Below are 18,050 nucleotides of genomic sequence, written 5' to 3'. Positions count from 1 at the left end.
TTGATCAGAGAAAGAGACTTTGTTTAACAGGGGTTCAAATGATTGATACCCCAGTTTTCAATACCTTTTAATATCTCACATTGCAAGGTACCTGCACTGAGCCTGTTTCTGTTTTATGAGTTGGAAAACACATTGAGGGGGTTCTTAGACCACTCCTCCATATATAATCCTTCCAGATGGTTGATAGCCTTAGTCTGCGCTTATGGACTGCCATCTTCATTTAAAACCACGTTTCAAGTCTGGACACTGATTTTGTGGCCAGTTAACCATTTCATTGTGGATCTTGATGTGTGCTTGGGGTTATTGTCTTGCTGGAAGATCCACTTGCGGCCAAGTGTCGGCCTCCTGGCAGAGGCAACCAGGTTTTTGGGCTAAAATGTCCTGGTTCTGGGTGAAGTTCATGATGCTGTTGACCTTAGTAAGGGCCTCAGGACCAGTGGAAGCAAAATAGCCCCATAACATCTCAGATCCACCACCATATTTTACAGTAGGGATGATGCATATGCATTGTTATTTCAAAGGCCAAACCCACCAATGACCATAGCACCGGTTCCAATCCAACTGCCAATTTCGTTTAGCAAACTCCAGGTGGTGCTGTGGTTAGATGACATGAAAATAAAGGTCTTTGGGCATGCACACCAGCGGTGGGTTTGGCCTTTGAAAGAACAATGCATATGCAGAAAATACCTCATAATTTGGTCAACTGAAATAATATTTATATTTTGGCTTTGACCGAAACGCATTTAGATCCGTCTGTAAATGATCGGCAAATGAACATTCATGGATATAGTCTACTGAGAAGGGACAGGAATAGGAATGGTGGGGGTGGAGCACTGTACATTCAGAATCACATAGCTTTTAAGAGGGGGGATGACCTTAATGTAAGTCAAATAGAGGCACGATGGGCTCAAGGACATCTGCCTCACCAGGCACCCATATTGGTGGGATGTGTGTATAGACCTCCTAGCTCCTAAGGTGTCCTATTTGGATGACTTATGTACTGGGTTTGACCAGGCCACAGATAGCAACAGAGATGTATTTATCTTGAGTGATTTTAATATAAATTGGAAGGATCACAATAATTCGAATAGAACAAAGTTGATGAGATATGCCAAGAACTGTGGTTTGAAACAAATGGTTAATGATACTACTAGATCTTCAATTAAGTTGGGTCATCGTTCAGACACATGCATTGATCTGATCTTCTGTAATATACCATTGCAATGCTTAAAAGCCAGATCAATGCCAGTGGGCTGGACAGACCATAATATTGTGACCATAACCATGAACACCAAGGTTCCAAAGAAACCCCCTAGGATTGTGGTCAAGAGAAATGTTAAAACATTTAATCATGAGCTATTTCTAAATGATTTGGCTGCTCTACCCTGGGAGCTGATTTATCTAGAGGATGATTTAAATCACGCTACAGCATGTTTTATTGATTTGCTCACTGAGGTAATGGGCCATCATGCCCCTATAATAAAGAGTACAGTTGGCGCTCGTCCATCTCCATGGATTGATGATGAACTGGGTGAGGCTTTTTCTCAAAGTAATATGGCAAAAGTCTTAGCAGCCAAGTCAAAATTAGAAATTGATGAACAGAATTATAGAACATTACGTAATTATGCAGTTAAATTGAATCGAAAGAAAAAAGTTATTTTACAACAATGCTTTTATTGATTGTAAAAATGATTGTAAAAAGGTGTGGAACACAGTTAAGGACTTACCTGGTACATCTATCTCATCATGTCCATCTAGTGTGGAGGTTGACGGGAGAATAATAACAAAACCAGTCGATATCGCCAATCGTTTTGCATTTTATTTACAAAGAAAATTAATTTACTGAGCAACAATGTAAATATACATTCTTCCAAACAAACTATTGTCCAATGGATTGATGATCATATTATGAGCAATAAGATCTGCTCTTTTAGTCTGCAAACGGTGTCAGTGGAGGAGGTGTTAAACCTATTGAAATCATTACCTGACGGTAAATCTACAGGTTATGGTCTTATGGTCAATTATTTGCTTCGCTGTGCTGCTCCCCAGATTGCAGTTACACTGAGATACATATTTAGTTGCTCACTGGAAAAGGGGATGTTTGCAAGCATGCAAAACTGTGTCCTATTCCCAAAGACAGCAAGAACCCATTACTCCTGCCAATAGACGACCAATTAGTCTACTCCCTACACTCAGTAAGATATTGGACGGTATTGTGAGTAGACAAATATGGGAGTACATGGAAAAGAAGGATCTGATTACAGCCAATCAGCATACTTATCGCAAAAACCATTCCACTACCACTGCATTGGTTGACATGACTGACCAGTGCTATGGGTAATGGCAAGTTTGTGGGTGTACTATTTTTCGATTTCAGTGCAGCATTTGATTTAGTGGATCATGAAATAATTTTGACAAGATTAATGCATTATGGTTTTAAGGAGGTAGCATTGAATTGGGTACAGTCATATCTAACTGACAGGAAACAGTCCATCTACAGTGGGGCAAAAAAGTATTTAGTCAGCCACCAATTGTGCAAGTTCTCCCACTTCAAAAGATGAGGCCTGTAATTTTCATCATAGGTACACTTCAACTATGACAGACAAACTTAGGAAAAAAAATCCATAAAATCATATTGTAGGATTTTTAATGAATTTATTTGCAAATTATGGTGGAAAATGAGTATTATCAAATTATCAGGAAATTCTATGCTATTTTTTAAAGAAATGCCTCTGGACCACCCTAAAAGGGTGTTGACCCCGGAATCCTTGAACCCTGACCTCCCCAATAGTGACAAAAAGTTAGTCTGGACACTTAATCATGTTTCCCTCTCCTGTTCATATGTTCATCATTAGTTTGATAACCAGTTTATACTAGCAATAAGGCACCTCAGGGGTTTGTGGTTTATGGCCAATATACCACAGCTAAGGGCTGTATCCAGGCACTCCGCGTTGCGTCGTGCATAAGGACAGTGGTATGTTGGCCATTTGGGGTGGCAGGTAGCCTAGTGGTTAGAGCGTTGGAATAGTAACCGGAAGGTTGCAAGATCGAATCCCCGAGCTGACAAGGTAAAAATATGTCGTTCTACCCCTGAACAAGGCAGTTAACCCACTGTTCCTAGGCCGTCATTGAAAATTAGAATTTGTTCTTAACTGACTTGCCTGGTTAAATAAAGGTCAAAATAAATTGAAAGAAAATTTACTTTAACAAGGTTGAAATAAAATGTCTTTGTGCACGTTATTAATGAATGTATTAGTTTATGCTTATCGATGGCATTTATTTATTCTGTCTAAAAGGAAGGCAACGAATGCAGCACATTTCTATTTATTTTATACATTATTCTACCCATATGAACTCATTTTTTGGGGGGCATAAGTGAACCAATATATGAATGTTCAGACAGGTTTAAACAAGTTTCACCATAGAAGACATATAAAAGCCTTCACGAGTTTCACCACAGAAGACATATGAAATCCTTTGCGAGTTTCACCACAGAAGAGATATGAGAGCCTTCACGAGTTTCACCACAGAAGAGATATGAGAGCCTTCACGAGTTTCACCACAGAAGAGATATGAGAGCGTTCTCGAGTTTCGCCAAGGAGCCACTAGCGCACACGCCTTGTTCCCTCGCCAATCGCACACACTTAGGCTGGCAAAAGAGTTGCCAACAAGGTTTTCGCTTCTGCTGCAGGCTTCACTGTAAAATATAGCACATTGTTTGTGTGTGGCGGAGCCAGAGTGTGACGAAGAGGAGGAGGATTAGGAGGGTAATAACAGACAGGCAGCCGAGCGAGGAGCCAAGACTGATTTAGGGTCAGGAGGTCAAGCTGTCTGCTTCAGTTGGAAGAGGGAGGAAGACTGGGAGAGAAGGAGGGAAGAAGACAAGGTAGGAATCGAAAAGCAAGGATGGGGGGGTGGGCAAACAAAATGAGGGAGAGCAGCAGTGTGTTCATGTGGGCAGTTTATTTTCCAAATGGCAAACAAGTGAGTTGTAGGATAGTGTGTAGCCTACTAAAGGAGATGATTGGAGATCAATCCTAAGTATCCCCTTTAAAAGCTACATACAGTGCCTTCGGAAAGTGTTCTTACCCCTTGACTTTTTTCAATCAATCAATCAAATGTATTAATAAAGGCCATTTTACATCAGCAAATGTCAGTGTTTATACAGAAACCCAGGCTAAAACACCTAAGAGAAAGCAATGAAGATGTAGAAGCATGGTGGCTAGGATGAATCAGGCTCTGAGGTGTGGCTCTGAGGTGTGGCTTTTTTTATTCATGGTAAATTAAACAATATGTAGATTAGATAAGTATTCATCACCCTGAGTCAATAAATGTTAGAATCACCTTTGGCTGTGATTACAGTGGTGAGTCTTTCTGGGTAAGTCTCTAAGAGCCTTGAACACCTGGATTGTACAATATTTCTGCATTATTCTTTAAAAAAGGTGTCAAGCTCTGGCAAGTTGTTTGTTGATCATTGCCAGATGCCATTTTCCAGTTTTTCCATAGATTTTCAAGCTGATTTAAGTTAAAACTGTAACTAGGCCACTCAGGAACATTCAATTTCATCTTGGTAAGCAACTTTAGTCCATTTGTTCTTGTGTTTTAGGTTCTTGTTCTGCTGAAAGGTGAATTGTTCTCACAGTGTCGGTTGGAAAGCAGACTGAACCAGCTCTATTCAGTAAAAAAAAAAAAATCAACAACAAACTCCCTTCCCCTAACATGATGCAATGACCATCATTCTTGAAAATATGAAGAGTGGTACTCAGTGATGTTTTGAGTTGGATTGGCCCCAAGCATAACACTTTGTATTCTGGACAAAAATGAATTTGCCACATTTTTTGCAGTATTACTTTAGTGCCTTATTGCAAACAGGAAGCATGTTTTTATTTGTTATTGTTCTGTACAAGCTTCCTTCTTTTCACTCAGTTAATTAGGTTAGTATTGTGGAGTAACTACAACGTTGTTGATCCATCCTCGATTATCTCCTATCGTAGCCATTAAACTCAAACTGTTTTAAAATCACCTTTGGCCACATGGTTTACTTCTTCTCTGGCTACTGAGTTAGGAAGGACGCCTGTATCTTTGTTGTGACTGGGTGTACTGATACACCATCTAAAGTATAAAATGAAGAACCGCACCATGCTCAAAAGGATATTCAATGTCTGTTTGTTTTTTACCCATCTACCAATGGGTGCCCTTTTTTGCCACCCATAGGTTGAGTTTGTGCTTTCAATTCACTGCTCGACAGAGGGACCTTAAAGATAATTGTGTATGTGGGGTACACAGATGGGACAGTCATTTAAAAATCCTATTAAACACTATTATTGCACACAAGTTGAGTCCATGCAAGTTATGTAACTTTATAAGCACATTTTTACTCCTGAACTTATTTAGGCCATAACAAAAGGGTTGAATACTTATTGACTCAAGACATTTCAGCTTTTCACTTTTACATTTCTAAAAACCCAAATTCCCCTTTGACATTATGGGGTATTGTGTGTAGATGAGAGACACGAAATCTCAATTTAATCCATTTTAAATTCTGGCATTAGTAAAAAATTTGGAAATAGTCGAGGGGTGTGAATACTTTCTGAATGCACTGTTCTTAGCAAGGACCTCTCCATTCTCTTAGACTCATCTCTTAGTAGATGAGCGTCTGCCCGTCAATAGGGAGAGATTGTGGCACTCACTCAATCAGCCTGAAGGTGTTAGGAACAACGGTAGCAATAGAGAGATGCGGTGTGAGTGCTAAATGTACTACAGTACATGATCCATCATATTCACATGCGTTATGAGGCCTATGCAGCGACAGTGCCAGGGACAGTGCATAACCCATAACACCAAATAGGGCGAAAGGCAAACAGCAGGTTTACTTCAAATTCTATCCGTTCCCAAAGTGGCCTGGACACAACACCAGAGTCTCTAACCGTTTCTATGGCGATGTGTCAATGGAAAGTGTGTCAGTGTAGTAATGAGAAGTCATTGCAACTGTTAAGCGCTTTACGTATATAAAGCGGAGGGCTGCGTGGTCCATTCTTTTTCAATGAAGCTAGAGACGCTGGGCGATATTCTATCCAGGCGGGGCGGCTCTCGTGCTTCTCGCACGTGAATAATGTTTGTTCACTTTGATCACCCTCCACGTATCATCATCGCTCTGTGTCCACAAAGCGATTAATGTTAGAGCAATTAGGAAGGTTAGACCCTTTTCATAAGTATGCACTAGTAGGCTAAACCACGGCTGAGTAGACCCCTGATTACTTTCCTTTTACCTGGTGTAGTCGGGGTGGTGGGGTCTCTGTCTCTCCATTTCCCACTCAGTGAAGCGTACGTGCGTAGGAGAAGCTTATTTCAAAATGGATCTCAGGTGTGTGTATGTGTGTTATTGTCAAGGCACAAGGATGAGATGACAGCCACGGTAAGCCTGGAGAGATGACATGGCCCGATACAGTTTAATTTGAGGTCTGTTATAAAAGTCACTATCTTCAGCAGTGATTGCCTAAGTGTGGTTGAACTCCCGTCAAGTGTCTGTGTCGTGCCCCCCCCACCCCCCCCACCCCACCCCATTTACTGTGTAATACGTGACACATTAGCCTGTGGAGAAAAAAATCTTGTTTTTTGAGTCAGGGGAGTGTGTGTGTGCACGCGGTCAATGAGAGACTAGTGTTAATATTCCCGTTGAGCACGTCCCACTGATCTGTCACTCAAAGTGATTGACAGGTAAAATAGCTGTACTAGAGATTGGCAATCAAACCTCAGGGAATACACAGGGACGTTCAGCACACACACTCCTGATGAGCCCTCAGCGTCTGGAGATGGTCATTTCCTCACGAGCAGAATCAACAATGGCAGTAGAATTTGCACGGCCATTCCATGGATGCTAAAATTGTCAAATGTTTGCCTCATTTCAGTTTGTGACAAAACAAAGTAATGTATAGTGTCGGGAATTATTGTACAATCTGATTCGCTGTTAAATATCTTTTCAATAACCAAGCTGGTGTTCAAAACTGAAAGTAAAAAGACACACAAGTTAATCTTCTGGAGATTGGGAAGTAAATCCAGGAGGGGGAGATTAAAAAATATATATATTCAGCCTACAGTAAGTCTGTTTGCAATTCAACTAGTTTCCAAGAGAGTGCTGCATTTCACATGTAACCCCTTAAAGGGTAGGTAGCATAAACATAACATATGGATTTGCATTAGTATACCCATCAATAGTCCCAATGCAATGTTACACCTCACTCTTTTGTCTTTCAAGTTATTACATAAAAGCAAACAGAATGCTGGATTCATGCCAGAAAATGTTTTTGCGAGGTGTGACGTAATATGGAGGACCCGGCAAGCCAGACTATACACTATATTGTAAACTCCAACAGAAATAACTTCAAATTAAACCAAATCGGTTTCACTCATGACTACTGGTTTCAATCAAATGTTCTGCCAACTTTTAAGCAAATACTTTGTATGTATTGTTACAAATCAGTTTGCAAGGTTTCTAGCCAACTAGCCTGCTAACATTAACCCTACCAGCCTGTTAATGTTACGTTAGCAACAGGCTGACTCATGCAGTGCTATCAACACCTATTTTACAGCTACATTAAAGTAAACCAAAGTTTGGAATTAAATAATGCCATCTCACCAGTTATCAAATAATGTTACTGGTAAATGCCGTTATCTTAGCCAGCAACCCAGTCAGCTAAAATTAGTTATTTTAGCCTGCTAGCTAGCCTAGACTGCTAATTAGTCTAGCTATAGTGAGGTAAATCTAAAAGTAGGCAATAATCCAGAGGTGGCAGTGGGCACAGGAGTTGAGGGGAAAGAGTCAACAATAAGACGAAGGCTCCAGGCAGAGGTAAATGATCACCACAGTCAGTCAGTTGAGGGGAAAGACGTTGAAAAACTCTGTTAGCCTACTTCACAGAGATCATTAAAAAAAAAAAAAAAAAAGGTTTTACCTTTTATTTAACTAGGCAAGTCAGTTAAGAACAACTTTTTATTTACAATGACAGCCTAGGAACAGTGGGTTAACAGTGTTCAGGGGCAGAACGACAGATTTGTACATTGTCAGCTCGGGGGTTTGAATTTGCAACCTTCCGGTTACTAGTCCAACGCTCTAACCACTAGGCTACCCTGCCGCCCCAATCATGCGGCCCTCACGTGTGGGGAATCTGATTGGTTGTTTACATCATACCTCATGAATGGTGGATTTTAGCTCACCACGGCCAACACTTGGTCTGCATGGCTAGTGGCTAACGTTAGCCAACTCAAGCTAGCTAACAGAGAGTAGATTCTCCATATGACGTTGAGAAAGGGCGCATTGTGGGTAGTTTTGAAGATATCCAGAAATAAGTAAGCTATGTTATTAAGTCTTTGACCACACTGTTTTGTTACTTTAGTGAGAAACTGCATGCTTCCTACACTTTAAGTTTCAGATAAGTGAAGAGGGAATCACTTTCTACTATCTCTGGTTGGTACTTCCTCCTTAGCGTTTAATATTATTCTCCCTACCTACCTACCTACCTACCTCTCTCCCTTAGAGAGATAAAATGAATAGGCCTAAATGTACTCTGAGCTCAAATAATCTATATGTAAGGATAGAACATGGTGATCTAAGTGCTCTCATTTATCCCAGTATTTTCTTCCTAAGAGAGCATTTACACAAGGAGGGTTAGACCTTCTTGTACCTGTGTAATAGTAGCCTAAACCATGGCTGTCATCTTGTCCTTCTACCCGGTGTAGGTGGGTAAGTGTGGTCTTTGTCCCTCTGTTCCCTATTCAATGAAGCTTGTGTGTTTTTGTGTGTGTGCGCATACTTGTGTGCATGTGTGTTCCTGACTCTTATTCCCAGTGATCAGAGAGATTAGTAGGTTAGTGATAGAATAGATTTGTTTCTACTCTAAAGGGGTTGGCTGATTGATTACAGTGATGGGTTCCAGACCCAATCAGCCCCCTCACACACACACACACACACACTCAACCCCGTCTCCCGACCACTTCCAGTCTAATTTCAAGATGAGAGCCAGAGAAGTGGGCACCCGAGCACAGTGGACGTCTCTTGGCAGCCACATGCAAATGCGTTTCTCCGGCTCATATGCTAGGTTAACCCGCGCTAATGTCCCCATATGGGAATATGCTACAACCCAGTTAGGGGGCACAGAGCCATGCTGACATTAATTCTTCTGAGGACCAGCCTTTCATCTGTTTCCAGTTGCTCTCTTTTTCTCATTATTTATCTCCCCTACTCACGTAACTTATGTAATAATAACATTCCTGTTAGAGTAAGTCATCTTAGTTTAGCTGATTTAAAAGGACACCCACTACCTAGAGTAATCAAAAGTCGATTAGTACTACACTGATGACACATAGCTGCCACATTGCCTTCTGCTCGTCTGGCTCACTGCTCTGGAGACTTTATTAGTGTTGGAGGTGGCTATTAGACAACAAAAATAAATGTTATAATAAATCAAAAGTACTCTTGTCATACTTAAGTAAAAGTAAAGATACCGTAAAAGAAAATGACTCAAGTCACCCACTAAAATACTACTTGGGTAAAGTCTAAAAGTATCTGGTTTTAATTGTACTAAAGCGCAGTGGTGGAATTTTAATTTTATTTAACCTGTATTGAACTAGTCAAGTCAGTTATAAGAACAAATTCTTATTTACAATGACGGCCTAACGGGGAACAGGTGGGTTAACTGTCTTGTTCAGGGGCAGAATGACACATTTTTACCTTGTCAGCTAGGGTATTCGATCCAGCAACCTTTCGGTTACTGGCCCAATGCTCTAACCACTAGGCTACCTGCCACGTAAAAAGTACTCAAGTGTTATACTTGAGTAAAAGTACAAAGAACAACTTGAGTATCTTATATTTAAAAAATCAGATGGGATGAATGTTTCTTTTTATTTACTGTCAGGGGCACACTCCAACATTCAGACATCATTTCAAAAGACAGTATTTGTGTTTAGTGAGTCCCCCAGATAGGGCAGTAGGGATGAAAACGCGTTATATTGATAGGTGCGTGAATTGGACAATATTTCTGTCTGTATTAGAATAAAAGGTCTATTTTCTTTAGGAATGTACAGTCGTGGCCAAAAGTCTTGAGAATGACACAAATATGAATTTTCACAGTCTACTGCCTCAATTTGTTTGACAATGTTATGAAGAGTGATCAGATGAATTGCAATTAATTGCAAAGTCCCTCTTTGCCATGCAAATGTACTGAATCTCAAAAAAACATTTCCACTGCATTTCAGCCCTGCCACAAAAGGACCAGCTGACATCATGTCAGTGATTATCTTGTTAACACAGGTGTGAGTGTTGACGAGGACAAGGCTGGAGATCATTCTGTCATGCTGATTGAGTTCGAATAACAGACTGGAAGCTTCAAAAGGAAGGTGGTGCTTGGAATCATTGTTCTTCCTCTGTCAACCATGGTTACCTGCAAGGAAACACGTGCCGTCATCAATGCTTTGCACAAAAAGGGCTTAACAGGCAAGGATATTGCTGTCTGTAAGATTGCACCTAAATCAACCATTTATCGGATCATCAAGAACTTCAAGGAGAGTGGTTCAATTGTTGTGAAGAAGGCTTCAGGGCACCCAAGAAAGTTCAGCAACCGCTAGGACCATCTCCTAAAGTTGATTCAGCTGTGGGATCGGGGCACCACCAGTACAGAGCTTGCTCAGGAATGGCAGCAGGCAGGTGTGAGTGCATCTGCACGCACAGTGAGGCAAAGACTTTTGGAGGATGGCCTGATGTCAAGAAGTGCAGCAAAGAAGCCACTTCTCTCCAGGAAAAACATCGGGGACAGACTGATATTCTGCAAAAGGTACAGGAATTGGACTGCTGAGGACTGGGGTAAAGTCATTTTCTCTGAATCCCCTTTCCGATTGTTTGGGCATCCGGAGAAAAGCTTGTCCGGAGAAGACAAGGTGAGCGCTACCATCAGTCCTGTATCATGCCAACAGTAAAGCATCCTGAGACCATTCATGTGTGGGGTTGCTCTTCAGCCAAGGGAGTGGGCTCACTCTCAATTTTGCCTAAGAACACAGCCATGAATAAATAATGGTACCAACACATCCAGCATCTTCTCCCAACCATCCAGGAACAGTTTGGTGATGAACAATGCCTTTTCCAGCATGATGGAGCACCTTGCCATAAGGCAAAAGTGATAACTAAGTGGCCCAGGGAACAAAACATCAATATTTTGGGTCCATGGCCAGGAAACTTCCCAGACCTAAAACACATTGAGAACTTGTGGTCAGTCCTCAAGAGGCGGGTGGCTTGACAGCATGCCAGGGCGGATTGCAGAGTTCTTGAAAAAGAAGGGTCAACACTGCAAATATTGACTCTTTGCATCAACTTCATGTAATTGTCAATAAAAGCCTTTGACACTTAGGAAATGCATGTAATTATACTTCAGTATTCCATAGTAACATCTGACAAAAAATATCTAAAGACACTGAAGCAGTAAACTTTGGAAATTAATATTTGTGTCATTCTCAACTTTTGGCCACGACTGTAGTGTAAAACAAATATAAGTAGTAAAATACAGATAACTGTATTTAGGATTTAGAGTAGACTATTGTCTCTGTAGTATCAACACATTTAATGCAGCCATCTACCGATCAGCCAGTCAATCAATGGACCCAAAGAGGCCCAGGTCAAACCGAGTTAACAGGTGGTATTAAGAGTAAACAATTGCATCCACTTGTTGTTGTCCATTTCCATTGATGTCATGTGTTATTCTGTCAATATATTCATATGGGATTGAAATGAGGGAATATCGGCATGTAACTCGTTTGTAAATTAAGGTGAACTAATTCACTTTTGTACATCGCGCTGGTCCGTACAATTGACCCTATTTTAGCGCCCAAAAAACGTAGTACTTCCAGATCAACTGTAATATCAATAACATTGTAAAGCACAATTTCTCCCCTTTCCAACAATATCAAAGACCCTTCATAATGCCCATCTCTGCATGATTCAAGAAAGCAATGAGCTCCGTCGGGGTCTTTTTAAAAATGGCGGGTGGGGAAGCCAAACCTATTGCGTAATAGTGAGAAGGAGAGATGTCGTGTGGGGAAACAGCTTTTTTCACTCGATCTGTCCAACTTATCTCCTCTAAAATGTAAATTAAACACTATAAAGAGTTTACATCATGTGTCATTATATACCTATTTGAAGGTTTGTGTCGAATTTGAATCAGATTTTTAGGGCGGTGCTAAAGTGATCTTCAGAAGTAAACAGCGGCTTTTGAGAGTCATGATAGCTTGCAGTGATGATGCAAAAAAAATGACAAGGTATCCCCCTTACCCTGTCCCTTTCTTGTTTTTTCAATGGTGAGAGAAGTGCTACACCTGGTGGAGAGAGTCTGTAAGACAGAATTAGTTGCTTTATGCGTGCTGTACGTTACGCCATGACGCGTCACGATGTAACGTACAGCTTTCCTCAACTTTTCTCCAATACTGTAGAGCCATTACCATGTCAATCAACGCTTGAATAGAAACCTAGTTCACACCCCAGATTTTGATGTCAGCCTCGTTTGAATGTCGCGGTTGCGCACATATGTACCGAATGGGGTGAGTTTACGTTAGTTAGACTTGCTTTCCATAAATTGTAACCGTTTTTATGTCAGCTTCTCATCAGACCTCTGTCTCACTTGGAATTTTCATAGAGCCCAATTTTCTGAAAAAAGTTTACCGTTGCGTAATCGTCTTCTAATTGTGCTTAATTGTATACGAATCTGAAAGATTGCTTAATTGGCAAGAACTGTATGTTGTAGCAATGTTGTCCAAATGTTGTCTTGTCTTTCTTACAGACAAGCTTGAGAACGGAGGAGACGTGTACCAGAGGAGGAAAGGCCCCCACGTCGACGCTGGTTCCTCAGATTCCGAGGGACAGGAAGTGGGCAGCCGGCAACAGGAAGGGGCAGGGCAAACTGGAAGCAGATGGAGGCGCATCATCCTGCTGATCGTGGCGATCACCATCCACAACATCCCAGGTGAGAAGAAGAGCCCACCACAGCCCAGTCTGTAATGCTCAGTCCCAAACCAACCACTGCCACTAGCCCCTATCATATTTCCCTAGGTTATTCATGTTCATCTGAATCGGATAGGTTAGGTTGTTAGGAATCAGAAATACGGTGACAGATTGCCTTTGTGACATTTTCACCATATTGCTGAAGCTACGCCTCAGAGGGAGCTGCAGCAGTGATTTCAAAGAGGTCATTTCAGAGGCCATGAGTGCGACTAGTCTTAACTCTATTTCTTGAACTGCATTGTTAATTAAGGGCTTGTTAGTAAGCATTTCACGGTAAGGTCTACTACACCTGTTGTATTCAGCACATGTGTTTAGATTTGACAGGCTTTGGAGGCAGGAGCATCCCCGTAATAGGGGCTGTGCATGTTTGTGTGCACGTGAGTTGCGGGGGACTGCCCATGCAGGCTCTATGAATAATTCCCGCTGTGGGAGAATGTACAAATGGAAAGATGGATTGATTTCCTTGTTGGAGTCATTGTTCAATACTTGAGGAGGAATATATATGCATCTTTTTTTTGTCATTTAGCAGATGCTCTTATCCAGAGCCAATTACAGTAGTGAGTGCAAACATTTTCGTATTTGTTTGTACTGGTCCCCCGTGGGAATCAAACCCCTGGTGTTACAAGTGCCATGCTCTACCAACTGAGCCACACAGGAGTGAGATATATCTATATCTAAGGCTGAACTGGGTGCCAATCCTTGATTGGAGAACAGGGAAACTATACATTTAGGGATATTATCATTTGAAATATGTTTTTTGGGGGCTTGAAATGATACATGTGTGTCTTAGACATGCACAAAAAGAGCTAAGGCCCAGGTACTGTATATTTGGAATGGTAACACGTCAATATCATGTCCACATGTGTTAATGAAATATGGATGAGAAAAAAAAACTGTCCAAAGAGTGAGAAGTTTCATTGATTCCTGTGTTCACCGGCAGTCTAACCTGACTCGGCGTGAATGGATGTGCTTGCAGTTTAGTGGCGTGTAGGGTGAAGTTGCCCCTACACACTGATCTTGGGTTAGTTTTAAGATTTAACCGGTTGTGGTGAAGGTTAGGGTTCGGGGAGAGGAAGCTCATCCTAGGTCTCTACGTAGGTGGAATTACACCCCAAAGAGGTATTTTCCAGGAAGTGCGGATGAACGCTGATCCATATGAATATGCCTGGTGAAATACAGTCATCGGAATCGGCACACGTAGCGACAATACACTATTGACTATACAGACACATCATTAACCTGGTTTATCTTCATGTTTTCATGACAAGGACATGTTTACAAGGTGTCAATTCAGTATAGTTTTATAGGGGTGACGGGATATCAGAGCTGGTGAAATGCATTCATGTGAAACAACATCCGTAGTGACAATTACAGTGCAGATACAGGCATATCCTTACACATTGTGAACCTGGTATATCACAATGTTATCATACATTTACATTTTAGTCCTTTAGCAGACGCACTTATCCAGAGAGACTTAGCATTAAGTGCCTTGCTCAAGGACACATTGGCAGATTGTTCACCTAGTCATGTCAGGGATTCAAACAAAAACCTTTTGGTTACTGGTCCAGCGCTCTTAACCGCTAGGCTACCTGCCTAGCATTCAGGCTACAACGTGTCCATTCAGTTTTGATTTTGTTGGAGTGAGAGTATAGGCCTTCAAGCTGTTAAATGTGTTTCAACAGCTCACATTGGTAAATAGAGGCCTAACTAGCTTGTCCTGTACATGCAAATATGAGGTCTCTGATGATCAGTGAGGCAATGCGATGGCTCAGAGAGAGAGGACTTGGGGACCAGTAGTTTGTTTGTACACATGCTAATGCTATCACGCTAATCCTCAGCGTGTAAAATGATGCATGTGAGCGCTCCCGTACGTGTCAGCTGTTGATTGATCACATTTTCCCAGTCTCCGATCCATCACCATTTACTAGACAGACCAGACGGCTGTTCATTGCGTTGGTATAGTGTTTCCCCATCCCGGCTGGTGTGGACTGCTGGTGTGGACTGCTGGTGTGGACTGCTGGTGTGGACTGCTGGTGTGGACTGCTGGTGTGGACTGCTGGTGTGGACTGCTGGTGTGGACTGCTGGTGTGGACTGCTGGTGTGGACTGCTGGTGTGGACTGCTGGTGTGGACTGATGGTCGGGACTGCTGGTCGGGACTGGACTGACATGAACAGAACCCTTCTGAGGCTTATTAGTTATGGAAGAATGGCTCGGTGACTGACTATGGGAAGGCTTCACTAGTCCCCTGTTAAACTTTCCCACATTGAGCCCACCAAGCTATGCTGCTCGCTGTCCCTCCCCTGAGAGGTTTGTGTGCACGTGTGTGCGCAGAGAGCTACCAAGCCTTTACTCTGGCAGAACCAACAAGGAGTGTGACAGAGTTGGCTATGTGATTGACAGCTGAAGACTAGCGGTGGTGAATACGGATCACGCTCGCATGCATGCATACACACACTCCCCCCTCTCCTCCAACATAACACTCACAATGAGCATTCTAGCCTAACCAAATATTAGGAGGAGCCAAATGAATAGGTTCTGTGTCAGTACATCCCATCAAAGGGAGTGAGAGAGCGAGCAGAGTGGAGGTAAAGACCGATAGAGAGAGGATGAGCCCAGACTCCATATGAGCTCGTTCTGGTCCTGTAGATTCACTATCGCCCAGCCTGCGGCCTTTTCTTTGAAGTCTCGCTGTACGGCTTAATCTGTAGTCATGTTTACGAGAGCTTTGGGGATTTAGCTCAACCTCTGAAGTGTATAGTGTGGTGTTGGGCAGTATCCAGATGTTTATATCTGTCTTTCTCTCACCCCGGGATTTATGGTATATCAGGCTTAGTACACAAGGGGGCGCCAAAAACTCAAAAAAGCCCATTGGGCGTCTATTACCATAATGCTAACAAAATTAGCATAATGAATTAATAATGAATAATGAATTCCATGGCGGCTGCTAGCTAAATTTGCTAACGAGCGCAAACAAAAGTAAATTAATTGCAAAGACAAGTAATATAGCTCATAACTGTATTTATATATAGGTAGGCTCTACCGAATGTGGTGAGTTCGGACTTTAACAAGCAAATGTGAACAAGATACATTGTGCAAATGAACAAAGTTTAGAACTGCAGTACTGGCTCTCCAGCAGTATGTCTACATGCTGTGTCTGTGTGGAGTCGCTAGGGCAACGGGCCTGCCTGCTCAGAGAAGATGGGGAGGAGCAGACGGGCCAAGAATGGAGAGGATAAAAAATGCAAGGAAATCAAGATGGCAGTGGCAGCTGTACAAATAAGTCATCCGAAGGGCTTTGACGTCTCAAACACGGCAGAAAGGTATTACTTCAGCCACTTACTTAGATAGCAAGTTAAACTAGGGGTCGTGTTAACTCGGAATTATGCATTTCTTTCACTCAGGAAAAAAACGATATCTTGCTGCATTTTGTAAACGCAGATCTAAAATGCTTCTTATTGTAATTTCTGCTCGGCATCAGACTAAATTTGTGCTTCGGTTTTACTTCTCCACTCAGATAAGAATTCATGATTGGGCATTCAGCAGACAGCGCTCTGACTGATGTGTAGCTACTTTTCCCTGGTACTTTTCTCGGTGTAGCCAGCCTATTTTTTTCCAGTATAGTGCAAGATTAACTTGAAGCAAAACAGTAGGAAATGTAGCTGGCTATATTCTTTCTATGATAGGTCTAAACATTAGAAATATGATGGCCATATGATGGTCTTTTTGCAAAAAACCTTGCTTTTTCATTGTAAGCTCATTTACTTGTGTGGCTGCCAGGCAAATAGCGTTGTACTTTTGTCATCATCTGATGAAGATGAAGCAATTTTCTGCCGAATTCGTTGCACTAATGTATTTTCTGTGAAGGATAACTATAGTTGCACGTCCCTGATCACTCTATTGAAGCAAAAAAACACTTGACTTTGAATATAAAACACGACCCCTGTCAATAGACAGCTGGACTCACCCGCTCCCGCTTTCTCCCGTTGTGCCATTAACAAACAAACACACGTGACTGGCTCAACTGTTCTGGTGAACTACGGTAAGCTTCATAATGTGCCCGGTGAAATGAACGCAATCTGCTTTATCTCATAAAGCATTGCACAAGTTGACTGCAAATATTCAAATGTATTGAAAAACCTCAAAGAAATAATTTCAACATTATTGAAAAACCATCATGTGGCTATTTCCAAATACCCCGGTATACGGTATATATACGGTACACCGCCCAATCCTAGTATCGTGTCCACTTCCCTTTGTCTCCAAGCCATGTCCTCATGTTTACTCTAACTTACACTGAAAGAGGCACATTTGGATACAGTTGTAGATCATTTGTCTTGACGAAGTATTCTCTCCCATATTCCTCTACACCTCTGTTTTCCATGCTGACTGTGTGTGTGCACGTGCCTGTGCTTGAGCGTACACATACACAGCCGTTTTGACAGGGCTTGAGCGAAAACCAGCAAACTTCAATTTCAACATCAACTAAATACAGTAAACTTTGAACACAGAGAGAGAACACAGGAAGCCGAGAGCGAAGTTATTTACTGTACATGGAAGTGTTTTTGTTGTCTGTGTGTGTCTGTGTGTGTCTGTGTGTCTCTGTCTGTCTGTCTGTCTGTGTCTGTGTCTGTCTGTCTCTGTCTGTCTCTGTCTGTCTCTGTCTGTCTCTGTCTGTCTGTCTGTCTGTCTGTGTCTCTGTCTGTGTCTGTGTCTGTGTCTGTCTCTCTGTCTGTCTGTCTGTCTGTGTCTGTGTCTGTGTCTCTCTGTCTGTGTGTCTGTGTCTCTGTCTGTCTGTCTGTCTCTGTCTGTGTGTCTGTGTCTGTCTGTCTGTCTCTGTCTGTGTCTGTCTGTGTCTGTGTCTCGTCTGTGTGTCTGTGTCTGTGTCTGTGTCTCTCTGTCTGTGTGTCTGTGTCTGTGTCTCTCTCTCTGTCTGTCTGTGTCTGTGTCTCTCTGTCTGTCTGTCTGTCTGTCTGTCTGTCTGTCTGTCTGTCTGTCTGTCTGTCTGTC

General features: G+C 42.0%; 1 protein-coding gene across 2 annotated transcripts in view; it reads left to right on the top strand.

Moving 5' to 3' along the window:
* The window catches only part of slc39a11 (solute carrier family 39, member 11), a 127,763-nt gene that overhangs the window by 75,874 nt on the left and 33,839 nt on the right, over positions 1-18,050 (top strand). For both annotated transcript variants that reach the window (XM_020453529.2, XM_020453528.2), the window contains exon 6: positions 12,819-13,001. In XM_020453529.2, the coding sequence (XP_020309118.2) occupies positions 12,819-13,001 (183 nt within the window). The remainder of the gene's footprint in view (positions 1-12,818; positions 13,002-18,050) is intronic.

This window comes from Oncorhynchus kisutch, linkage group LG20, assembly GCF_002021735.2.
Source record: "Oncorhynchus kisutch isolate 150728-3 linkage group LG20, Okis_V2, whole genome shotgun sequence".
In the NCBI taxonomy this organism is placed as follows: Eukaryota; Metazoa; Chordata; class Actinopteri; order Salmoniformes; family Salmonidae; genus Oncorhynchus; species Oncorhynchus kisutch.
The sequence above is the reverse complement of the archived record's forward strand: the minus strand, read 5'-3'. Positions and strand labels throughout refer to the sequence as shown.